The sequence below is a fragment of the Molossus molossus genome, unplaced genomic scaffold, assembly GCF_014108415.1.
Source record: "Molossus molossus isolate mMolMol1 unplaced genomic scaffold, mMolMol1.p scaffold_m16_p_18, whole genome shotgun sequence".
In the NCBI taxonomy this organism is placed as follows: Eukaryota; Metazoa; Chordata; class Mammalia; order Chiroptera; family Molossidae; genus Molossus; species Molossus molossus.
In genome coordinates this window covers 63,960,610-63,980,613 of record NW_023425353.1, presented here as the reverse complement: position 1 = coordinate 63,980,613, position 20,004 = coordinate 63,960,610, and the positions used below count along the sequence as shown (strand labels likewise).

Below are 20,004 nucleotides of genomic sequence, written 5' to 3'. Positions count from 1 at the left end.
GGGCTTGGGCGCGCGCGTGTGCGTGCGTGCGTGCGTGCGTGCGGGGGCGCGGCCCACAGCACGCTGTGCGCGAGGCGGATGTCCGGGTCGGCTGGGCCGGGGCCGCGGACGAGATGGCGGAAGGCGAAGGCTGCCGTGAGCGACCGGATGCGGAGACCCAGAAATCTGAACTTGGGGCCTTAATGAGGACCACGCTCCAACGAGGGGCGCAGTGGTGAGCTCCGGGTCTTCCTTTCCGCCGCGTAGGGTCGGGGCCGGGGCTCTGGCGCTCAGGCCAGGCCTCTCTTCCTCGGCTTGGGTAGGGGCCCGGCGTGGGGCGATGTTAGTGGTCCTGAGAAGAGTGGCCTGACCCCGGCCCCTCAGGAGAGGGACCCTGAGGTCACTTCTGGGGAAAGCGTGGACGGAGCTAAAGGTCGTCCGGTCTCCTTCGGGGCCCCAGGGGGCGGACCCAGCGGGAGAAAGGGCTGCAAGGATGGGGAAAAGGGGAGGGGAGTGCTCACGCGGACCTTCAGGATGGGGGGATCCCTTTACCTTCGAGGACTCGCTGAGTGACTTGGGGCCAAGGTGTCCACACCTCAGATTGGGCCTTCCTATTTAAAGGCTCCCTCTCCCCACCCCCCGCCAGTGGGTTTAGGGGAAGATCAGAAGTAGATACTTTGTAACTTGTAAACTGCAGAACAGATGTCAAAGTCAGAAGCTGAACAAATGTTTCGGAGCTCCAGATTATTTTAGTAGCAAATGTCAAAATAATTGTGGCAGCAGCGTTTCAGAGCCTAGATAAAAAGATGAGAAGTTTGGCATTTAATAGCAAATATCAGGCAAGAGGTTTCTTAGTAAATTGTTTAGTAGAAGGAACAATACTTCTACTAGTGAAGAGATTCCTGGGTGGTATTATTGTGTGGGAGTAGAAAACTGGGGCTTGACTTTGCATTGAATATGATTGAGCACCTCTCTTTAAGAAACCATGGTGGTGTTGATATTGCCTTTTATAGTAACAGAGGAATTGAGTAGGAAAGAGACATTGGAATTTTGAAGAATTCACAGAAGGCTTTACAGTGGTCTTTAGTTAACCATGCTGTGAAAGGCAGGGCAGGCAGAGCACTTAAAAACATTTTTTTAAATTGATTTTAGGGAGAAGAAGGGAAAGAGAGAGAGGGAGGGAGAAACATCTATCGGCTGCCACTTGCATAGGCGCTGATAGGTCATCCTGGGTATGTTCCCTGATCAGGAATCCAACCCACCACCTTTTGGTGTACAGGATGGCACTCCAACCAACTGAGCCACCCAGCCAGGGCAGTAGAGACATTTTTAGAGGATATCCTGCATAGAGTTGATATATGAAGAATACTCAGCAGAAACAGAGGAAGTTTGAGAGACTAAAATCACGCACTACACATTATTGGAGGGAAAAGAGCATTTTAGAGATTTGGATGTATTTATGGATCCTTGTGGCCTCTGGGAAGCTGTCTGATCTCTGAGGTTTGTCAGTTATAAAATTCAGAGGACTCACCAATATAAATGTTGTGCTTTAACCACAGAGGTTTTCCCCTCCTTCTGTCTTAATTGTAAAACAGCATAGCGATACTTTGAAAATATAACCAGATCAGCTTGCTTTTTGGCAATATAAATATACCTAGACACTATTATATTTGTATGTATGTATATATGTTTGTGTGTAAGTATATATGTCTACGTATATACATACGTACACACATGTTGTTTTAATCTTGTTTGGTCCTCAAAAGACAACTGAAATGTGTGTGTGATGTTATCCCACTTTCAGAAAGAAAACTAGTTTAATGCTATTCATGTCAAGCAAATCAGTGCAACCAAATGTCTACCTGGACAAGGACCTCTGTAAAATCATTATGAAATTAGTGACTTGGTCATGAGCAAACAAAATTTTAGCCATAGAAATATTTCCTTTAAATAAGCATTTTGAAACTAATTATTTCTTTCCTTTCATTTATTCATTCTTTCAACAATCATTTCACTTAATGGATACTTTCAGAAGTATCCATTCTCTGTGCCATGTGGGGCCAGGCCCTGCTCCCATTTGAGAGTGTAATTTGTTTTTTTAGATTTTTAAAAATATTTAGAGAGGAAGGAAGAGAAAGAGAAATATCTATGTGAAAGAGAAACATTGATCCTTGCCTCCCCCCTGCGCCCTGGTAGGGGATCAAACCTGTAACATGGTTATGTGCCGTGACCGGGAATGGAACATGCCATCTTTCAGTGAACAGGATAATGTTCCAACCAACTGAGCCATGCTGGCTAGGGCTGAGTGTGTGTTTTTTAGTGGGGATTGCTTGTTCCCCAAGTGGAAAGACCATAAAAAAAATTAAGAGAGCAGATGGAGAAACTTATAACCTCAGCTTTTCTGATACAGTAAATTTTTGTCTATCTGTAGGTATCTTATTGACAGCCGGTGGTTCAAACAGTGGAAGAAGTATGTGGGCTTCGACAGCTGGGATATGTATAATGTGGGTGAACACAACCTGTTTCCTGGCCCAATAGATAACTCCGGACTCTTTTCAGGTGCAGTATCTTGTGCTTTTCTTTTCTTTCTTTGATTTTGAGAGTATGTTATTTAATGCTGGAGATAGTGAAACAAGCAAGTGCTTAAAATAGAGGATGCAACAGGAGACCCTAGGCAGGGCTGCTTTGGCTCACTGGGAAGTTAGAGAAAAGAGGGCCTTGGAGATAGGTTCAGGGGGTTAGCCCAGGACAAGCTACTACTGCCCATTGCTCCCCTGGTTGCAAGAATATGGACTGGAAAGAAATAAGATAATTTGAAATTGCATCTGGAATCGGAAATTTGGGAACCAGAATTTTTTTTGTTACTTTAACAGTGGAACAAATTGTAGACCTGTCAACATTCATCAAGCATTTCTGTGATGGCTATTTGTCATGGAAGTAGTAAGAGGAGAGGTGGAAAGTCAGTAGAGTTATGATCACAATCAGCTCCCAATGGAAGAAATGATTGAAAAAGTGATGGATAACACGCCTAAGCTTAGCTTGCACTTGTACGTGCACAGAGATGACAGTCATCCATTACTCAGCTTTGTTCTGCCTGGCTTTAGACTCCCTTGCAAGCGTGACAGAGATGATTTGTCTCCTGTGCACAAAATCAGGGCAGCAGGAAGGCAAACAATGCATGAGGCTTGATCCAAGTACCTAACACTAACATGGGTGCTTTTATTTATTATTAAAAAAGATGTTTTAATTGCTTTATTATTTTTTTTTTTTTTAAGAGAGAGATAGAAATACTGATGTGAGAAAGAAGCATCAATCAGCTACCTCCCACATGCCTGAAACCTGGGCACATGCCCTGACTGGGAATCATACTGGGACTTCTCAGTCCATGGGATGACACTCAATCCACTGAGCCACACCGGCCAGGCTAACCTGGGTGCTTTTAAAAATGAGCAGTGCGTTAGCTCAGATCTTGTTTAGGGGAGTCTAAATTACATAATAAACAGTGTCATATGCTTTTGTTTCCTGAAGTAGGTCACATGTGGCATTATACCATGAAGTTGCCTCAAGGGATCATTGTTAAATGTTTACACTTTGTCCTTTTCTCTCTTTTTTTAAAAAGAGAATTAAATTTTTTTATTGATTGACTTTTTTTTTTAGAAAGAGAAAGGGAGAGAGAAACATCAATTGTTGTTCCACTTATTTATGCACTTATTGGTTGCTTCTTATATGGGCTCTAGGAAGTCATGTTGCATGACCTTCAGCTAAGGGCAAACATTCCTTTCGGGTCCCCCAATTTGATGTTACCTAGCTTTGGCTTGAAACAGCTGCTTTGTGCTTAGGAAATGCAAAGTACATTCTGTTCAAACCCTGGAATGTTGACAGTGCAGGAATGACCTACCTCTGGTGAATGAGGGTTAACTCCCTTAATTCCCAGGCTCTCAGTCACTTGCCAGTCCCAGTCTGGTTGTGTTCCACCTATGGTCATGGGAGTGGCTCGGAAGGGGCTCTTGAAAGTGTGAGAAGTTGAGGGTAGAGCATGTCCTTGCTGGTGTTGTCTGCAGAGCACCCCTCTCATTTCCAGCTGTGTTCCTACTATATATCAGATGGATGCCTCCTCTTTAGACCAACCTACACCCTCATCTTTCTTCTTTCTTCTTTTTTTTAATCCTCACCTGAGGACATTTTTCCATTTTTTGTTCAGATAGAGTGGGAGGGAGAGAGAGAGAGTGAAACATCAACGTGAAAGGGACACAATGAGTGGTTGCCACCCACACGACCCAACCAGGGCTGGGGACAAACTACAACCGAGCTACGTGCCCTTAGCGGGAACCAAACCTGGGTCTCTCTGGACCGCAGGTTGACTCTCTAACCGCTGAGCCAAACCGGCCAGGGCTCATCTTTCTTCTTTATTTGCCTTTCTGTTGAAGATATTTGCAAAAGCTAAATCCTCATTTCAAACCCATGTGATTTTTAGTATGAAGCCTTCAAACTGATCTAGTTTTATTTATTTAGTTAAAAAAAAATTTTTTTTTATCCTCACTCGAGTACATTTTGTATTTATACAAAATAGAGCAGCAGGAAGAGGGAGCGAGGGAGAGAGAGAGAAACATCTATGTGAAAGATACATCGACTGGTTGCCACCCGCATGGGGACGAACCGCAACTGAGGTATGTGCCCTTAGTGGGAACTGAACCCAGGACTCTCTAGTCCATAGGCTGACGCTCTAACCTCTGAGCCAAACTGGCCAGGGCCAGTTTTAAAATTTTTTTTCTTTATGGATTTTAGAGGGAGAGAGAGACAGAAACATCAATGAGACAGAACATCGATTGGCCACCTGCTGCATGCCCCACACTGGGGATCAGCCCAAAACCCGGGCATGTGCCCTGACCGGGAATCGAACCGGCGACCTCTTGGAGCAGGGTCGACACTCAACTGCTGAGCCACACCGGCTGGGCCCAGGGCCAGTTTTAAATGAAAAAGTGAACTGTATTGAAAATTCCAGTTAAGTTTTCTGCATTTGCACTATAGTATCATAAGAATGACATGTTTGGGAACATTGTCACTGAGCCTCAGAGAGGAAAGAGCCCTGTAGAACTGTTGTACTTGCAGTTGCTGACGCTGAAAGCTATTGGTTTCTTTTCTTTTCTTTTTAAACTACTTATAGTCAATTTATTTAATTTATTTATTTTTAATTTATTTTTTGGTACATGCCCCTAGTGGGAACTGGGACTCTTTGGTCTGCAGGCCAACGCTTCAACTGCTGAGCCAAACCAGCCAGGGCTATTTTTTTATTTAAAAAAATTTTTTTTTCTTTATTGATTTTAGACAGAGAGGAAGGGAGAGGGAGAGAGAGAAACATCGATGAAAGAGAACATTGATTGGCCGTGCTCCTCCCTGGGGATTTGGCCCACAACCTGGGCATATGCCCTGACCAAGAATCAAACCGGCAACCTCTTGGTGCATGGGTCGACGCTCAACCACAGCCACACCAGCTGGGCTGCTGGTCAGATTATTTAAAAAGTTGATTAAACATCTGCAGTGGTAACTTCAACCTCAACTCCTGGCTCAATACTGATGGAAGTAATCTGCTTAACAATTACAGAAGGGCTGTGCAAGTCAATGAGTCGCTTGTGGATCCTCATCTGAAACCTATCCCAAGTCTTAGAACCCTCCAGACAGGGAGTTTTTCTTGCAGTGATTCTCAGTCTTGGCAGACATCTGAATTGGTCCTTTCACTTTGAGATTTCTTTTCCTTTGTGCCTCTGATCAAGTCAGCACATACCTTCTCCAAAGACTTTCATGTTTTGGCTGGTTAGAGAAATTCTAATTCTGTGAATCGCTACCTTTGGTTCCATGGGTGCCTTTCCCTTATCTTTAAAAGCCATGGCTGTGGCCCTGGCTGGTTTGGTTCAGGGGTTAGAGTGTCGGCCCACTGATCAATGAGTCGCAGGTTCGATTGCAGTCAAGGGCACATACCTCGTTTGTGGTTCATCCCCAGCCCTGGTCAGGGTTATGTGGCAGGCGACCACATTGATGTTTCTCTCTCTCTCTCCACCACTCTATCTGAAGATCAATAGAAAAAATATCCTTTGGTGAGGATTAAAACAAACAAACAAAACAAAAATAAAAGCCATGGCTGTGGTATGGCTTCCTGACTGACTCGTTCCTGGAGCAGTGGTGAGTCGGGAGCAGGAGTGCGTGGGGTGGGGCTCACTACAGCGGCAACCATGTCTTCCCCAAAGGGTCCTTTCCCTTTTTTTTTTTTATATGTTTTTATTTATTTTTTAGAGAGACAGGAAAGGAGAGAGAAAGAGAGACAAACATCGATGTGAGAGAAATATCAATTGGCTGCCTTCTGTACATCCCCTACAGGGGATTGAGCCTGCAACCGGGCATATGCCCTGAGCAGGAATTGAATGAGGACCTCTCAGTCCATGGGCTGACATTCAGTCTACTGAGTCACACTGGCTGGGCTCCCATTTAAAAAAAATAAATTTTTTTTATTATTGATTTGAGAGAGAGAAACATCAATTTCTCTGTTTCACCTATCCATACATTCATTGGTTGATTCCTGTATGTGCCCTGACTGGGAATCGAACCTGTGACCTTCTGGTGTGTAGGGCGATGCTCAACCATCTGAACCACAGGGGCCAGGCTCAGCTTAACTTTTTTTTTTAAAAAAAATAGAGTTTATTCTTGTATTATTATTTATTAGTTATTGTGTTCTTTTCTTTTTTTTTTTTAATCCTTACCCGAGGACATTTTTTTTTTGGTTCAGGTAGAGTGGGAGGGAGAGAGGAACAGAGAGAGAGAGAGAGAGAGAGAAACATCAATGTGAAAGGGACACATCGAGTGGCTGCCATCCTCACGACCAATCAGGGCCAGGGACAAACCGCAACCGAGGTACATGCCTTTAGCGGGAACTGAACCCGGGTTTCTCGGGACCACAGGCCGATGCTCCAACCGCTGAGCCAAACTGGCCAGGGCTCCCGAAGACATTTTTGCATGTATCTTCAGATAGAGCCAGAGGGAGGGGGGGGAAAGAGAGAGAGAAACATCAATGTGAGAGAGACAAACATCAATGTGAGAGAGACACATCGAGTAACATGACCTCAGCTGGGGCCAGGGACAAACTGCAACTGAGGCATGTGCCCCTAGCAGGAACTGATTCCAGATCTCTCTGGACCACAGGCCAATGCTCCAACCACTGAGCCAAACCGGCCAAGACTCAGCTTAACTTTTTATTTTATTTTATTTTATTTTATTTTATTTTAATTTTATTTTATTTTATGTTATTTTTTTAGATAGAGTAGAAGGGAGGGAGAGAGGGAGAGGGAGAGAAACATCAATGTGAGGGAGACACATCGATTGGTTGCCTCCTGCATGACCCCAGCCAATGCCTGAGATCAAACCTTCAATCCAGCCCGGCCAGTGTGGTTCAGTGGTTGAGCATCCACCCATGCACCAAGAGGTCACTGGTTTGATTCCCAGTCAGAGCACATGCCCAGGTCGTGGGCCCAGTCCCCACTGGGGGGCATGCAGGAGGCTGCCAGTCGATGTTCTCTCTCATCAGTGTTTCTAGCTCTCTCTCTCTCTCTAAAATCAATAAATAAAGAAAAATTACAAAATTATAAAAAAATAAAGCCTGAATAATATCTCACTGTGTGTATATATCACATTTTGCTTATCATTCATCCATTTTACATTGGTATTTCTGTTCTCCATACCTCTGTAATTCCTTACCTTGTTCCTTAGAAATGAAAATAGCAGAGGTAGATCCGATCTGAAATTCACCCTGACAAAGGGTAGAAGACCTGATGGGATGGGGTGATGGGAAGCCCTGGTTACCTTGTGAATGCTGCTTATGGTTTTTTGTTTTTAACATCGTCTGTCATGAGTTACAGATGAGTTACCCCATTGTGGGTACTTTTTGCTTTCCCAATTTCATGGCTTCACTCATCTGCAGAACAGTGGTTTCCATTGAGTAAGTGTTCATAGGCACAGGCTTAGCAGGAAAGCTCCCGTGGTGGGAGGTGATCAATCTCCCTTCCGTCCAGTCCCTTGGCCCTCCACGGAGGGAGTGTGTTTCAGACCATGGCTGTCTACTTCTGACTCCCAGTCATGTTGTCTCTCACTGGTGGGTGTAAGGTGGATGCTTAGCATGTTAAAGATGTTCTTCTTTCACAGGAGGGAGCCCAACTGGGTTTTGAATGGGGAGTGTTGAAAACTGCATATGCTCAATGACTCTTGGTAAATAAACCTAACTTCAATGACTTACTTGTTTTCTTACTTAGTAAATCTTCAGGGGAAGATGATAACTGCCCTTAATGCAGTTTCACTATGCAGAACATTAAGTACATATAATAATTAGCCTTTTTCTTTCCCCTCACCCAAGGACATTTTTTCATTTACCTTCAGATAGAGTGGGAGGGAGAGAAGGAGGAAGAGAGAGAGAAAAACATCGACGTGAGAGACACATCAATTGGTTGCCACCCACACGACCCCAGCCAGGGTGGGGACAAACTGCAACTGAGGTATGTGCCCTTAGCGGGAACCGACCCCAAGACTCTGGTCTGCAGGCTGACACTCTAACTGCTGAGCCAAACCGGCCAGGGCTAATTAGCCATTTTAATTGCAGAATCTGGAAGTACTTTGAAAATATAAATTGGAGCTTTTCTCTTTCATCTTCCTAGAAGAAGTACAAGTTCCTCATAAAATGTTCAGAAAACGTAGCTAAAGACCAAGGGTAGCCCTGGCCGGTTATGGTCAGCGGTTAGAGCGTCGGCCTGCGGTCCAGAGAGACCTGGGTTCGGTTCCTGCTAAGGGTGCGTACCTCGGTTGCAGTTTGTCCCCGGCTCTGGTTGGTCATGCAGGTGGCAGCCACTTGATGTGTCCCTTTCATGTCGATGTTTTCTTTCTCTCTCTCTCTTCCTCTCTCTCCCTCCCACTCTATCTGAACAAAAAATGGAAAAATGTCCTTTGATGAGGATTTAAAAAAAAAAAGACCAAGGGTAGTCAGGTCTGCTCTGTTATGGCCAGGGACAGAATTTTATAATTTTGTACTGTTCTTATAAATACTTCTCTGGTTTCTGAAGAAGACATAAGAATCATGTAAAACAAACACGATTCTGGGGAGAATAACTGAGTTATAAGCTATTTTCCTTTTTTAGATCCTGAGAGTCAGACCTTGAAAGAACATTTAATTGATGAGTTGGACTATGTATTGGTCCCAACTGAAGCCTGGAATAAGTTACTGAACTGGTATGGCTGTGTAGAAGGCCAGCAGCCCATTGTCAGAAAAGTGAGTACATGAATTACCACACCTGCTGGTCAGTGTCTGTGTCTGCTCCCTGTGGGACATTGACTGGTGTTAATTTCTGGAGTACTGGATGTACCTAAGTGGTTGAATGGAGGTGTTTGAGGCCTTTTTTCTAGTTCTCTAGGGAATTGTGGTTGGGAGTGATGGTGAGTGAACTGCTCACCCAGGATGTTACATCGAGTAGCCTTCAAACCTTAGAGCTGCCCAGTGGCTTGGGATGTGTTCATCGGTGCCATGCGAACACTTTCTGTATGAGAGAAAGTTCACGTGGCATCATATGGACATAAAGTAATGTACTGCTTCTTGTTTCTCACAGCCTTGCTGATACCGCTTTTTCCATTGGGTCTAACTAAGAGTCTTTGGCCACACTGTTGAGTATCTCAAAAAGCAGGTTTTTATAGTCCAGAGAGGAATAGCCTGTTGAAGGAAGGCAGGTCCTGGAATAGAAACCCAGATTGTTAATCCCTCTGGTAGACAGGACTCAGGAGAAGACTACCACCCTGACTCACAGAGAAGAAATCACAGGATCCTGCTGATAAGTAGGCATTGGGTAAATTTCTCTCCCTGCCTGGTGTGTTGTTCCCCTTCTTACCAGAGTAGGGAAGAGCTGTAGTCCTGAAGCCATGCTTCTAAGAGTCACTTTTCAGGGCCAGAACCACCTTTTCTTCAGCTTGAAACTTGGGACCTGGAAAGGGTTTAGGGATCCAAAGTTTAGGGCATTCCAGCTTCCTGCAGAAGTCCTCTAATGTCCACAGTGCTGCCATGTGGTGGTCCACCAACAGCTTGAACCGTATTCTCCAGTCCTCTAATTCAACAGACTCCTGTGATGCAAGGGAAACGTTATGATCCGTACTTAGAGACGAACAGTGACTTCCCTGTTGTGCGGGATGTTGCTAGCCTTGGTTCCGTCATGGTGCTCTTGGTTGGTCCTAATGAGTGGGAAAATGGTTTTTAAACTTCTAGGTCAGATGCCACTAGCTTTAAAAATATGTACTTTTGATCCCCTGAACACTTAAGGAAAGTGATTACTATGGGGATTCTGCCTTTTGCCACCGCTGAGCCTTGTTGCTTTCAAGACTGCCCAGGTATGGAATTGCTGCTCTTCACCTGTGCCTCTTTCACAGGTTGTGGAGTATGGCCTGTTTGTCAAGCACTGCAAGGTGGAGGTGTATTTGCTAGAACTGAAGCTCTGTGAGAATAGTGACCCCACCAATATGCTGAGTTGCCATTTCAGCAAGGCAGATACCATCGGTGAGTAGCTGGGCTGGAGTTCCAGGTATTCAGTTCAGAGAGTGTAGAGCATTGTGGCTGATGGGAGGGAAGCTGGGATGCCCTTTTCAGACTTATTGCCAGATACTCTCGAGTTGTGGTTACCAGTTCTGACCTGGGAGCCTGCTTCCCAGGGCATTCTTGTGGTGAGCTAAGACTGGAAATCATGTTCTTTTTTTTTTTTTTTTTTTTAATCCTCACCTGAGGACAGTTTTGGATATTTTGTTCAGATAGAGTGGAAGGGAGAGAGGGAGGGAGGGAGAGAGAGAGAAACATCGATGTGAAAGGGACACATCGAGTAGTTGCCACCCACACAACCCAACCAGGGCCGGGGACAAACTGCAACTGAGGTACATGCCCTTAGCGGGAACCGAACCTGGGTCTCTCGGGGCCGCAGGCTGATGCTCTAACCGCTGAGCCAAACAGGCCAGGGCGGAAATCATGTTCTATAGAACACCAGACATGGTCTCTGCCCATCTGACATATGGTAGTAAAGATTAAGAAATGCAGTTTAAGCCCTGGCCGGTTTGGCTCAGCGGTTAGAGCGTCGGCCTGCGGTCCTGAGAGACCTGGGTTCGGTTCCCGCTAAGGGCGCGTACCTCAGTTGCAGTTTGTCCCCGGCCCTGGTCGGTTGTGCGGGTGGCAGCCACTCGATGTGCTCCTTTCACATCGATGTTTCTCTCTCTCTCTCTGTTCCTCTCTCTCCCTCCCACTCTACCTGAACAAAAAATGGAAAAATGTCCTCGGGTGAGGATGAAAAAAAAAAAAAAAAAAAAAAAAAGAAATGCAGTTTAAGAGAGCCTAAAGTAATTAATTTTAAAATCCCAGTGAGAAAGTGGTAGAGCCGGTATTTGAAACCAGATCTGTCGTAACTCCAAAGATAAGTTTTTTCACTTTTCCATGTTGCTCTATGCTGTAAATGGGCCCATGTCATCACAGAATGGAAAGCATAGGAAACTTACTGGGCATATGCGTGCAAGGGGACACCCAAGGAAGATGTTTGGCCAGAGGTCAGTCAGAACTTTTGATCCAGAGCGTCCTGTGACCATCTGAAAAGGAAGTATGGTGGGCATTAGCTTGCCAGGGCTGTATTGAGTCTTCCCTTGAGAACGTCCTGAGTGATGTTTCTGCCTGTCCCCAGCAACCATCGAGAAGGAGATGAGGAAACTGTTCAACATCCCTGCGGAGCGTGAAACACGGCTGTGGAACAAGTACATGAGCAACACCTATGAGCAGTTGAACAAGCTAGACAACACTGTCCAGGATGCTGGGCTATACCAGGGTCAGGTAGGAGGGCCCAGGCATGCCCCAACAGGCAGCTCTGCCCAGGGTGTGTGGCCAGACATCATCTGGTTCTGAGCATGTCAGAAGTGAGGTGGTTCCACATTCCTTATATGGTTCTTCTTTTCACACAGGTGCTAGTAATTGAGCCCCAAAATGAAGATGGCACATGGCCAAGGCAGACCCTGCAGTCAAAGTAAGTGAAACTTTTCTCCCTTGTGCCTGGGCACACAGGTGTAAAAGAGACACTTTCCTAAGGTGGTTACTTATGCGAAGAAAAATGTTTCTTCAATCAAATGAAGCCCTGGCCGGTTTGGCTCAGCAGTTAGAGCGTCGGCCTGCGGTCCAGAGAGACCCGGGTTCGGTTCCCGCTAAGGGCACGTACCTCGGTTGCGGTTTGTTCCCGGCCCTGGTTGGGTCATGCGGGTGGCAACCACTCCATTTGTCCCTTTCACGTTGATGTTTCTCTCTCCCTTCCTCCCACTCTTATCTGAACAAAAAATGGAAAAATGTCCTCAAATGAGGATTAAAAAAAAAACACATTTGACTTTATATCCAGAGTCTGTAATCTTGCCTTTGGTAAGCAGCACCTGGGCAGCCGTCTAAGGGAGAGCTATCAGGATGTGTGGGCAAGGCAGCCTCTCCGCACTGAGAGTGAGAGAAGGAAACGGAAGGGCAAGGATCTGGGAATGCTGCTCTGCCAAGAGGCGGCTTTGTTTTTGTCGGGGACCGCAGGCACCTCTGTCTCAGGAGATGTTCGTGTGCATTGTGGAATTGTGCCTGTCCTGAGAAGGACAGAAAGGAGTGATGAGTTTTTCTTAAGGTATAAGATGAGGAAATAGTGTCTGTGTTGTTCTGGTAGTTATGGGGACAGTGTTGGTCTTTGCTCCCTTTCCTTAGTCAGGCCTTAGACAGTGACCATTTCATAGTGATGGGTTCATAGCTCCTTTGACAATTATGAAAGCTACAAGCTTTCTCTTAAGAAACATGCAAGAAGATATAACATTTTTCTAGCAGTCTCAAGGGCTTAATAGATACCCTATTAAGACTATCTTAGAATTCAGAAGGCTAGCCATAGAATCCAGTTTAAGAAACCAGATCCTGAAAAGATGATAAAATGGCTGTGGTAGACTTTATAATGCCACCCCGTGCTGCCCATTGTCCACCCCATGATCCCCAGAACCTATGAATATGTTAGGTTATATGGCAAAAAGGACTTTGCAGAGGTGGTTAAGAATCTTGAGATGGGGCCCTGGCCGGTTTGACTCAGTGGTTGGAGCGTCAGCCTGGGGACCAGAGAGTCCTGGGTTCTGTTTCTGCTAGGGGCATGTACCAAAAAAAAAGAATCTTGAGTTGGGGAGATCATCCTGGATTATCTCAGTAGGCCTATTGTAATCACAAGGGTCCCTATAAATGAAAGAGGGATGAAACTAACTTAATATTGACTGTCAGCAGTTACGGGGAATTTTTTTTAAATTAAAGGAAAAAGAGGGAATCAAGACGGAGAAGGAGATGGGGCAATGGAAGTAGAGTCATGATGATGAAATGTGAGAAATACTGCACTGGCCATGCGCCAGGGAATGTGGGCAGCTTCTAGAAGTCCCTAGAGCTTCCACAAAGGAACACAGCTCTGCCCACACCTTGGTTTTAGCTCATTGAGAATCATTCAGATTTCTGACCTCTAAAACTACGATGACACATTTATGTTGTTTTAAGCCACTAAGCTTGTGGAGATTTTTGACAGCAACAATAGGAGAGAAATACGCTAGCGCAGGCTGCTAACTCTCTTCTTGGAACTGGAAATAACTACCTAACTGAAAGAAAGTGTCAGAAAACTGTGAGAGCCCCTGGGGAGACAGGTGTTGGATTCTAGTCTGACGGGGAGCTGACAGCTTGGGTCAGAAGAGGTGGCTGTACTGGCCCAGAGACTGTTGCGGTTTTTTTCTCTTCCAAGCATTGCTTCTCAAGAGCAGTCGCTCATTGAGATTCCCTGAAGGTTAGAGCCTCCTGGTGAAGTGTGTCCAATGGTGAATGAACCAGAATAGGATTCCTGAGGCACATTCTCCTCCCCATTGTCTAAAGGGTGCCAGACCCTATTCTAGAAGCTGAGGATACAGCAATAAACAAAACAAAGTCTGTATCCCTGAGGAGCAGAAAATAGGTAAGAAAAACACACATGTCCAGTGATTTACAAGCACTGAGGGAGAAAGTCAGGGAAGAAAACCAGCAAGTGCTAGGCTTTTGAAATGGGCAGTTTTAAGCAGATGATGGGGAGGCCCCACTGAGGTGCCATTTGGACATGGTCATGAAGGAGGTGAGGGACTCAGCAGAGTGTGGTGCTTAGTGAGAAGGACACTGAGGCAGAAATGACGGCGGCTGCAGAAGTTTCAAGACAGAAGCAGGTCTGGTTGAAGACCAGCAGGAGTTTGTTGTGGCTGGAGTCAAGAGGGATGACAGGAGTGGTGGGGGACGAGGTGGAAGGCCTTGTCCTTGTGAGACGCTGGATTGCAGCTTTGCCTCTGGGTGAGGTAGGGAGCTTGCTGCAGTGGATGCAGGGCATGGAGGAGTAATGTAATCTCACCTGGTCAACGGCTCACAGGTCAACGGAGCCATAACAAGAAACTGACAAGTGTAGTCAGGATAAAAAGAAAATTACTAATTGAGTGCCTGTGTGTGTTGGAGTAGAATTCATATTCCCACATAAGAGGATGCAATAAACATAATATCCTCAAGAAAAGGAGGAAATGGGTACATGTAACAGGAATGAAGAGATGTACTTGGGAATAGAATTCAGGGGAAGGGGCATAGGCAGAAGGGATGTAGGTGAAGACTGAATGAGCAGTTGGAAGGACAGGTTGAAGATTCTAGAAGGCATTATGAAAGGATAAAGAGGTGGAAGATAACAGAAAAGTACTCTGGAAGAGGGGAGTAGAAATGTCAATATCTACTTAATAGGATTCTCAAGCAGAGAGAAAATGACAGGGGCAGGGGGATAGAAAAAGTTAGAAGAAATAATGACCAAGAGCTTCTCAAAAGTCATAAAACAGGAAAGATCTTAAGTTTAAAGAATGTTAAACATGACAATAAAAGAAAGCCCATATCTGGACATTAGAGTTAATTTGACAACAAAGATATAGGGGAAATTCCAAATCTTTTTAAAAGAAAAAGTCACAGAAAAAATAAGAGCTTAATATCAAATTTCTCGATAGCAACAGTGGATTGAAGAGATACTTTTTCTTTGTCAAAGTAAAATAACTAAAACTATAATTTTATATCCTGCTAAACTATTATTTAAATATAAAGATGAAATTATCTTAGAAGGTTTTCCACACGGAGCTCTGAAAACGTCATGGGCCCTGGCCGGTTTGGCTCAGCGGTTAGAGTGTCGGCCAGCAGACTGAAGGGTTGCGGATTTGATTCCTGGTTAAGGGCATGTACCTGGGTTGCAGGTTTGATTCCCTGGCCCCAGTCGGTGTCATTTGAGAGGCAATCAGTATGTCTCTCTCACATTGATGTGTCTTTCTCTCCCTCCCTCCCTCCCTCCCTTCCATTCTCTCTAAAAGTCAATGGAAAAATTATCCTCACGTGAGGATTAACAAAAAAGAAAACCTCTTGGAAGAAGTACTGTTAGAGTCTGAGTGTGTATGTAAAATCCACAAGGTGTGAGGGGGAGTACACAAGTGGTGAAGTGTTCTATTGACCAGCAAAGCAAGAACTTGGTGACTTTGGAGTAATCTTAAGATTTCTTATACAAGACACAACATCACAAACCATAGAGGAGGAAGTGTGTGAAGTGGATGACTTTTAAATTAAGGACTGTGTTCATCAAAGAGTTAAAAAGGCAAGCCACAGCATGAGAAAAGATATTTGCAATACATGAGTCTGACACATTGCTTATCTTCAGAATTTCAAAAAATCCCTTCTAAGTCAATAAGAAAAAGTCAGACAACTGTATTAGGAAAAGGGGTGAAAAAGCTTTCAGCATTCACTTTACCAAAGAGGATACCAGATGGCTATTGAGCATGTGGAGAGGTGCCCAGCCTCAGCAGGCATCTAGAATGGTGCGTTTGAACCACAGTGCAGTGTTTCTGCACACGCACCAGGGAGTGGGTGAAAAAGGTAGGTAGTACCAATGTTGTTGAGGTGTGGAGCAACCTGAGTTGTTGAACCCTGCTGATGGGGCATGAAAATTGGTAGAGGGATTTTAGAAGATTTGGCAACAAGTACTAAATCAGTGGTTCTCAACCTTCCTAATGCCGCAACCCTTTAATAAAGTTCCTCATGTTGTGGTGACCCCCAACCATAAAATTATTTTCATTGCTACTTCATAACTGTAATTTTGCTACTGTTATGAATCGCTTGCAGAAATATGTGTTTACTGATGGTCTTAGGCGACCCCTGTGAAAGTGTTCAACCCCCAAAGGGATCGCAACTCACAGGTTGAGAACCACTGTACTAAGTGAAGAGTTATGTGCATATTCTACAACTCCGTCATCCATTCCTAGGCATACAACCAACAGAAGTACATCCCATGTTCAGTTAAAGACATGTTCAAAGATGTTTGTGACAATGAACTGTGCTTGTCACAGAGTAGACCTAACCCAAACGTACACCCAAAATAGAGTGGATAGATAAACTGTGCTGTGTGCACACAAAGGAAATCTGTGTGGCCGCAGCATTGAGTCTCATAAACAACGTTGAGTGAGAGAAGCCAAATGAAAAACATGGCATGCTATGTGATTTTTAAGCATAAGAGCTGGCAAAACTAATCTATTGGGTTCAAGGTCATGGCAGTGGTTAGCTTTGGAAGGAATTTGGCTGAAAAGACACCATGGGGACTTATGTTGCCCTGTTTCTTGGTATGAGTACTGGTTAAATGTATTCACTTGGTGAAAATTTCTTGAGTTTTGTACTCTCATGATTTACATACTTTTTATGTAATACTTCAACAAGAAGTTTAGTAATAAAAAGAAGAAAGGTTTAAGAAAGCAACCAGTATCAGTAACATTCTGGAATTAAATTTTGGGTAATCACAACACTGCAAACCCATAAGGAGACAGGAGTCAGTAAAGAGCAGAGAGATGAGAGTGTCCTGAACTGCTTCTTATGAGGGAAATGTTGATAGTTATAAGTTTAAATAATTAGTGAGGAAAACAAAAATAGTTACAGATCCTAATAAGTGAATGAACTATCAGAAATAAAAGGGTAACATTTATATCTTTGAAACATGCTGTGTTGATTAGAAAAGGTGGCAGTTAAGAAAGACCTAAAAATCAGTATGTTAAGCAAGACAGACACTTATGTCATTCTAAAAAGAATTTCTGAGGTAGGCAGTCCAGTGCTGGTCATTAGAGACCCAGCTGCCTGTCATCTTGCTCTACTTAAGGGACCAGAATGACTGCTGGAGCTAAAGCCATTATACCTGCATTCAAATATCTAGGATGAGGAAGGAGGACACACCTCTTCCTTTTAAGGACATGTCCCAGAAATCACACATAAACCCATCCTTTACATCTCTTTGCCAATTGTGTGACCACACCTGGCTTTAAAGGAGGTTGGGAAATACCTGTTAGCAGGGTGTCAAGGTGTCTGGTTAAATATTGTGGCTCATAAACAGAAGGGAAGAATACTATTTGGGAGGTGAAAGAAAGAAAACCAACACCTCTTCTCTACCAGTGCTTCTGGCCAACAAAGATGTGCCCCCCCCCCCCCAACTGACCAACTCTGACACCAGCTGGGTGTTCTAAAATTAACTCAGTTCTGATACTCTCTTACTTGACTTGCATGAGGTCTATAGGGCCTAGTTAGCTCTGCATCACAGTCCCCTTTAAAAGGCTGCCTACTCAGAGGTGGAAGAGGCCAGTGTTCCTGAAGCAGAGCTATGAGTGCACTCGGATAACAGCCAATAGTGTTGGTGTGGGGAGGTCATGGCTTAGGATGTTGTGAAGACAGTGATAATGTCACATGCTTGGCTCTGGATGCATGAGGTCAGTCTTTAAGGGTAGGCTTATTCTCAGAGCAGCATTCAGCCTGGAGAACATCTGAGAAGCAGACAGAGTGTAATAGAGCAAGGACTGCAGACTGCCACCTCTAGCGTGGGCTCAGGGCATGTTTGAAATGTAACTGAGACCAACCTAGAAGCAGGACATATCTCAGTAGAAAGGGCCTGGGAGACCAAGAGTCCTTATGAGTATCTTTTAGGAGCAGAGGGATCCTCTTTTGGAGGTATAGCCTGTGTTTTCAGTGTCTGTGGCAGGAGACTCACAGTTGAGAGTGAGGTCTCACCTCACCTGATATGTACACCTGAGAGTTAGGTGTCTCCCACTGATGCCTGTTTCCCAGCCTGCAGTACCCCCAGGATGTGCTTTGAAGTTGCCTGATAACAAATGACTAGTGCCAGGTGTTTCCTAGATACAATTCACTTTTCTGCACACAGGCCTTTTTTGTAGTTAATTCTCACCCGAAGACATTTTTCCATTGATTTTTAGATAGAGTGGAAGGGAGGGAGGAAGAGAGAGAAACATCGATGTGAGAGAGACACATTGATTGGCTGCCTTTCATACAACCTTGGGGTCAGGGATGGAACCTGCAACTCTTCCATCCAGAGGCTGACCCTCTAATTATGGAGCCAAACTGGCCAGGACACATAGGTCTTATTTTTGATTTGTTAGTCAAGAGTGGAGTTAAAAAAAAAATTTTGTATCATGTAAATTTTAAAGTATATAAAACAGTATCCTTATATACTCATCACTGGGTTTCTTTTCAACTGAATTTAAATTACTGATAGTATTTCCTAGAACATTTTAAACAAATATCAAATAAATTGTTTTATTTAATTTCAGCCAGAAATTGACAGGTCTTGGTTATGTGTAATGACTTAAAAGCATTTTTGCCCTTTTAAGTTCAAGGGACTTGCCCTAGCCGGTCTGGCTCAATTGGTTGGAGCATCGTCTCATGCACTAGAAGGTCACAGGTTCGATTTCTAGTCAGGGCACCTACCTAGGTTGTGCGTTCAGTCCCCAGTCAGGGTGCATATGAGAGGCAAAAGAGCTGATCGATGATGTATCTCTCTCACATCGATGTTTCTTTCCATCTCTAAAATTAATAAGTTTGAGGGAATAGAATAAGTTAGCAGTGAATAATTATTAAAAAGGGGAGTGTTAGACCACACTCCATGAGGTTCTGTATGTCAGAATTTGAATTCTGCTATCCTGTGGTCCCTGTTTCCACACATGGGATAACCGAGGCCACCCCATCAGACCAGCCTTAGGTAGTGACTGTCCTGCTGGCACAGGAGACTGGGGATACCTGCATCACATGCGACAAACCTCAGATGTGTGGTTAGGTTACCTGTGTGGTGGCAGAGATTGCCCTTGGCTCTGATGGGTCTCACTTAACGAGCTGCCTGAGTTCTTGGACTCCTTTGCAGCAGGAGAATAAGGCTCTGAGAAGCAAGTGGTTGTCGGGGTTAGAGAAGGAGAGTTTCCCGATGGGAAGATGAGAGGCTGGGGAGCCCCCTTGCCCTCTCCCTCGCTGTGACCTCAGAGTGTGGAGCAGAACTCAGTTCCATTTAGGTCCCCTGGTGGTTTCCTGACATCTGCCCACTGCTCACTTGGGTACAGACAGGATCACTCCTTGTCTCTGCTGCCACAGTTCGCTTTCTTATCACAGGAACCCGGGCTGACATCAGATCCCATGAGATTGGGCATTGTGCTGTGACAGCATGTTCTCATCAGTTTCTGCATTCTAAAAATAACCCCAAATCTAGAAGGAAAATCCCAGTTGTACATATTTGAAACAGTGCAGAATGATTCACTTTCCTTCTACCTGTTCTTATATGGATTTTAGTAGAAGACTGATAAAAGTGGTATCAATAGAAGATTTGGGGCAATTACTCCTTGAATTAATTAATCTGAAAGTAGGAGTAAATCTAAAATAAGATGCTGTGAAAAATATTGAAGCATGAGTTTGAAACAGAGAGGCTCCTCACATTTGGTAAATTTGAGGAGACAAAAGCATTTCCCCTTGGTAGCATAATGAAAGCAAATGGCCATTTTCCTTTTCTAGTGTACTTATGGCCAGTTGTTTCATTTGGGACAAGTATTTTTGGATAATTCACCTCTATTGCCATTTTTCTATGTCTTTCTCTGGTAACT

At 44.5% G+C, this 20,004-nt stretch overlaps 1 protein-coding gene and 1 pseudogene across 5 annotated transcripts in view; one reads left to right on the top strand and one right to left on the bottom strand.

The window, feature by feature from the left end:
- Positions 1-73: 73 nt before the first annotated feature.
- USP4 (ubiquitin specific peptidase 4) overlaps positions 74-20,004 on the top strand; it is a 49,004-nt gene continuing 29,073 nt past the window's right edge. For 2 of the 5 annotated variants that reach the window (XR_004960127.1, XM_036266131.1), the window contains exons 1-6: positions 95-214; positions 2,411-2,538; positions 9,150-9,280; positions 10,423-10,549; positions 11,709-11,854; positions 11,983-12,044. Coding sequence is in view for 4 of the 5 variants with exons in the window: in XM_036266131.1 (XP_036122024.1) it covers positions 114-214; positions 2,411-2,538; positions 9,150-9,280; positions 10,423-10,549; positions 11,709-11,854; positions 11,983-12,044 (695 nt within the window). In the remaining variant the exon portion in view is untranslated. Of the gene's footprint in view, positions 215-2,410; positions 2,539-8,148; positions 8,230-9,149; positions 9,281-10,422; positions 10,550-11,708; positions 11,855-11,982; positions 12,045-20,004 lie in introns of those variants that run through there. The other 3 variants (XM_036266128.1, XM_036266129.1, XM_036266130.1) reach the window with 3 other exon arrangements.
- Positions 5,505-5,864, bottom strand: LOC118633496 (annotated as a pseudogene).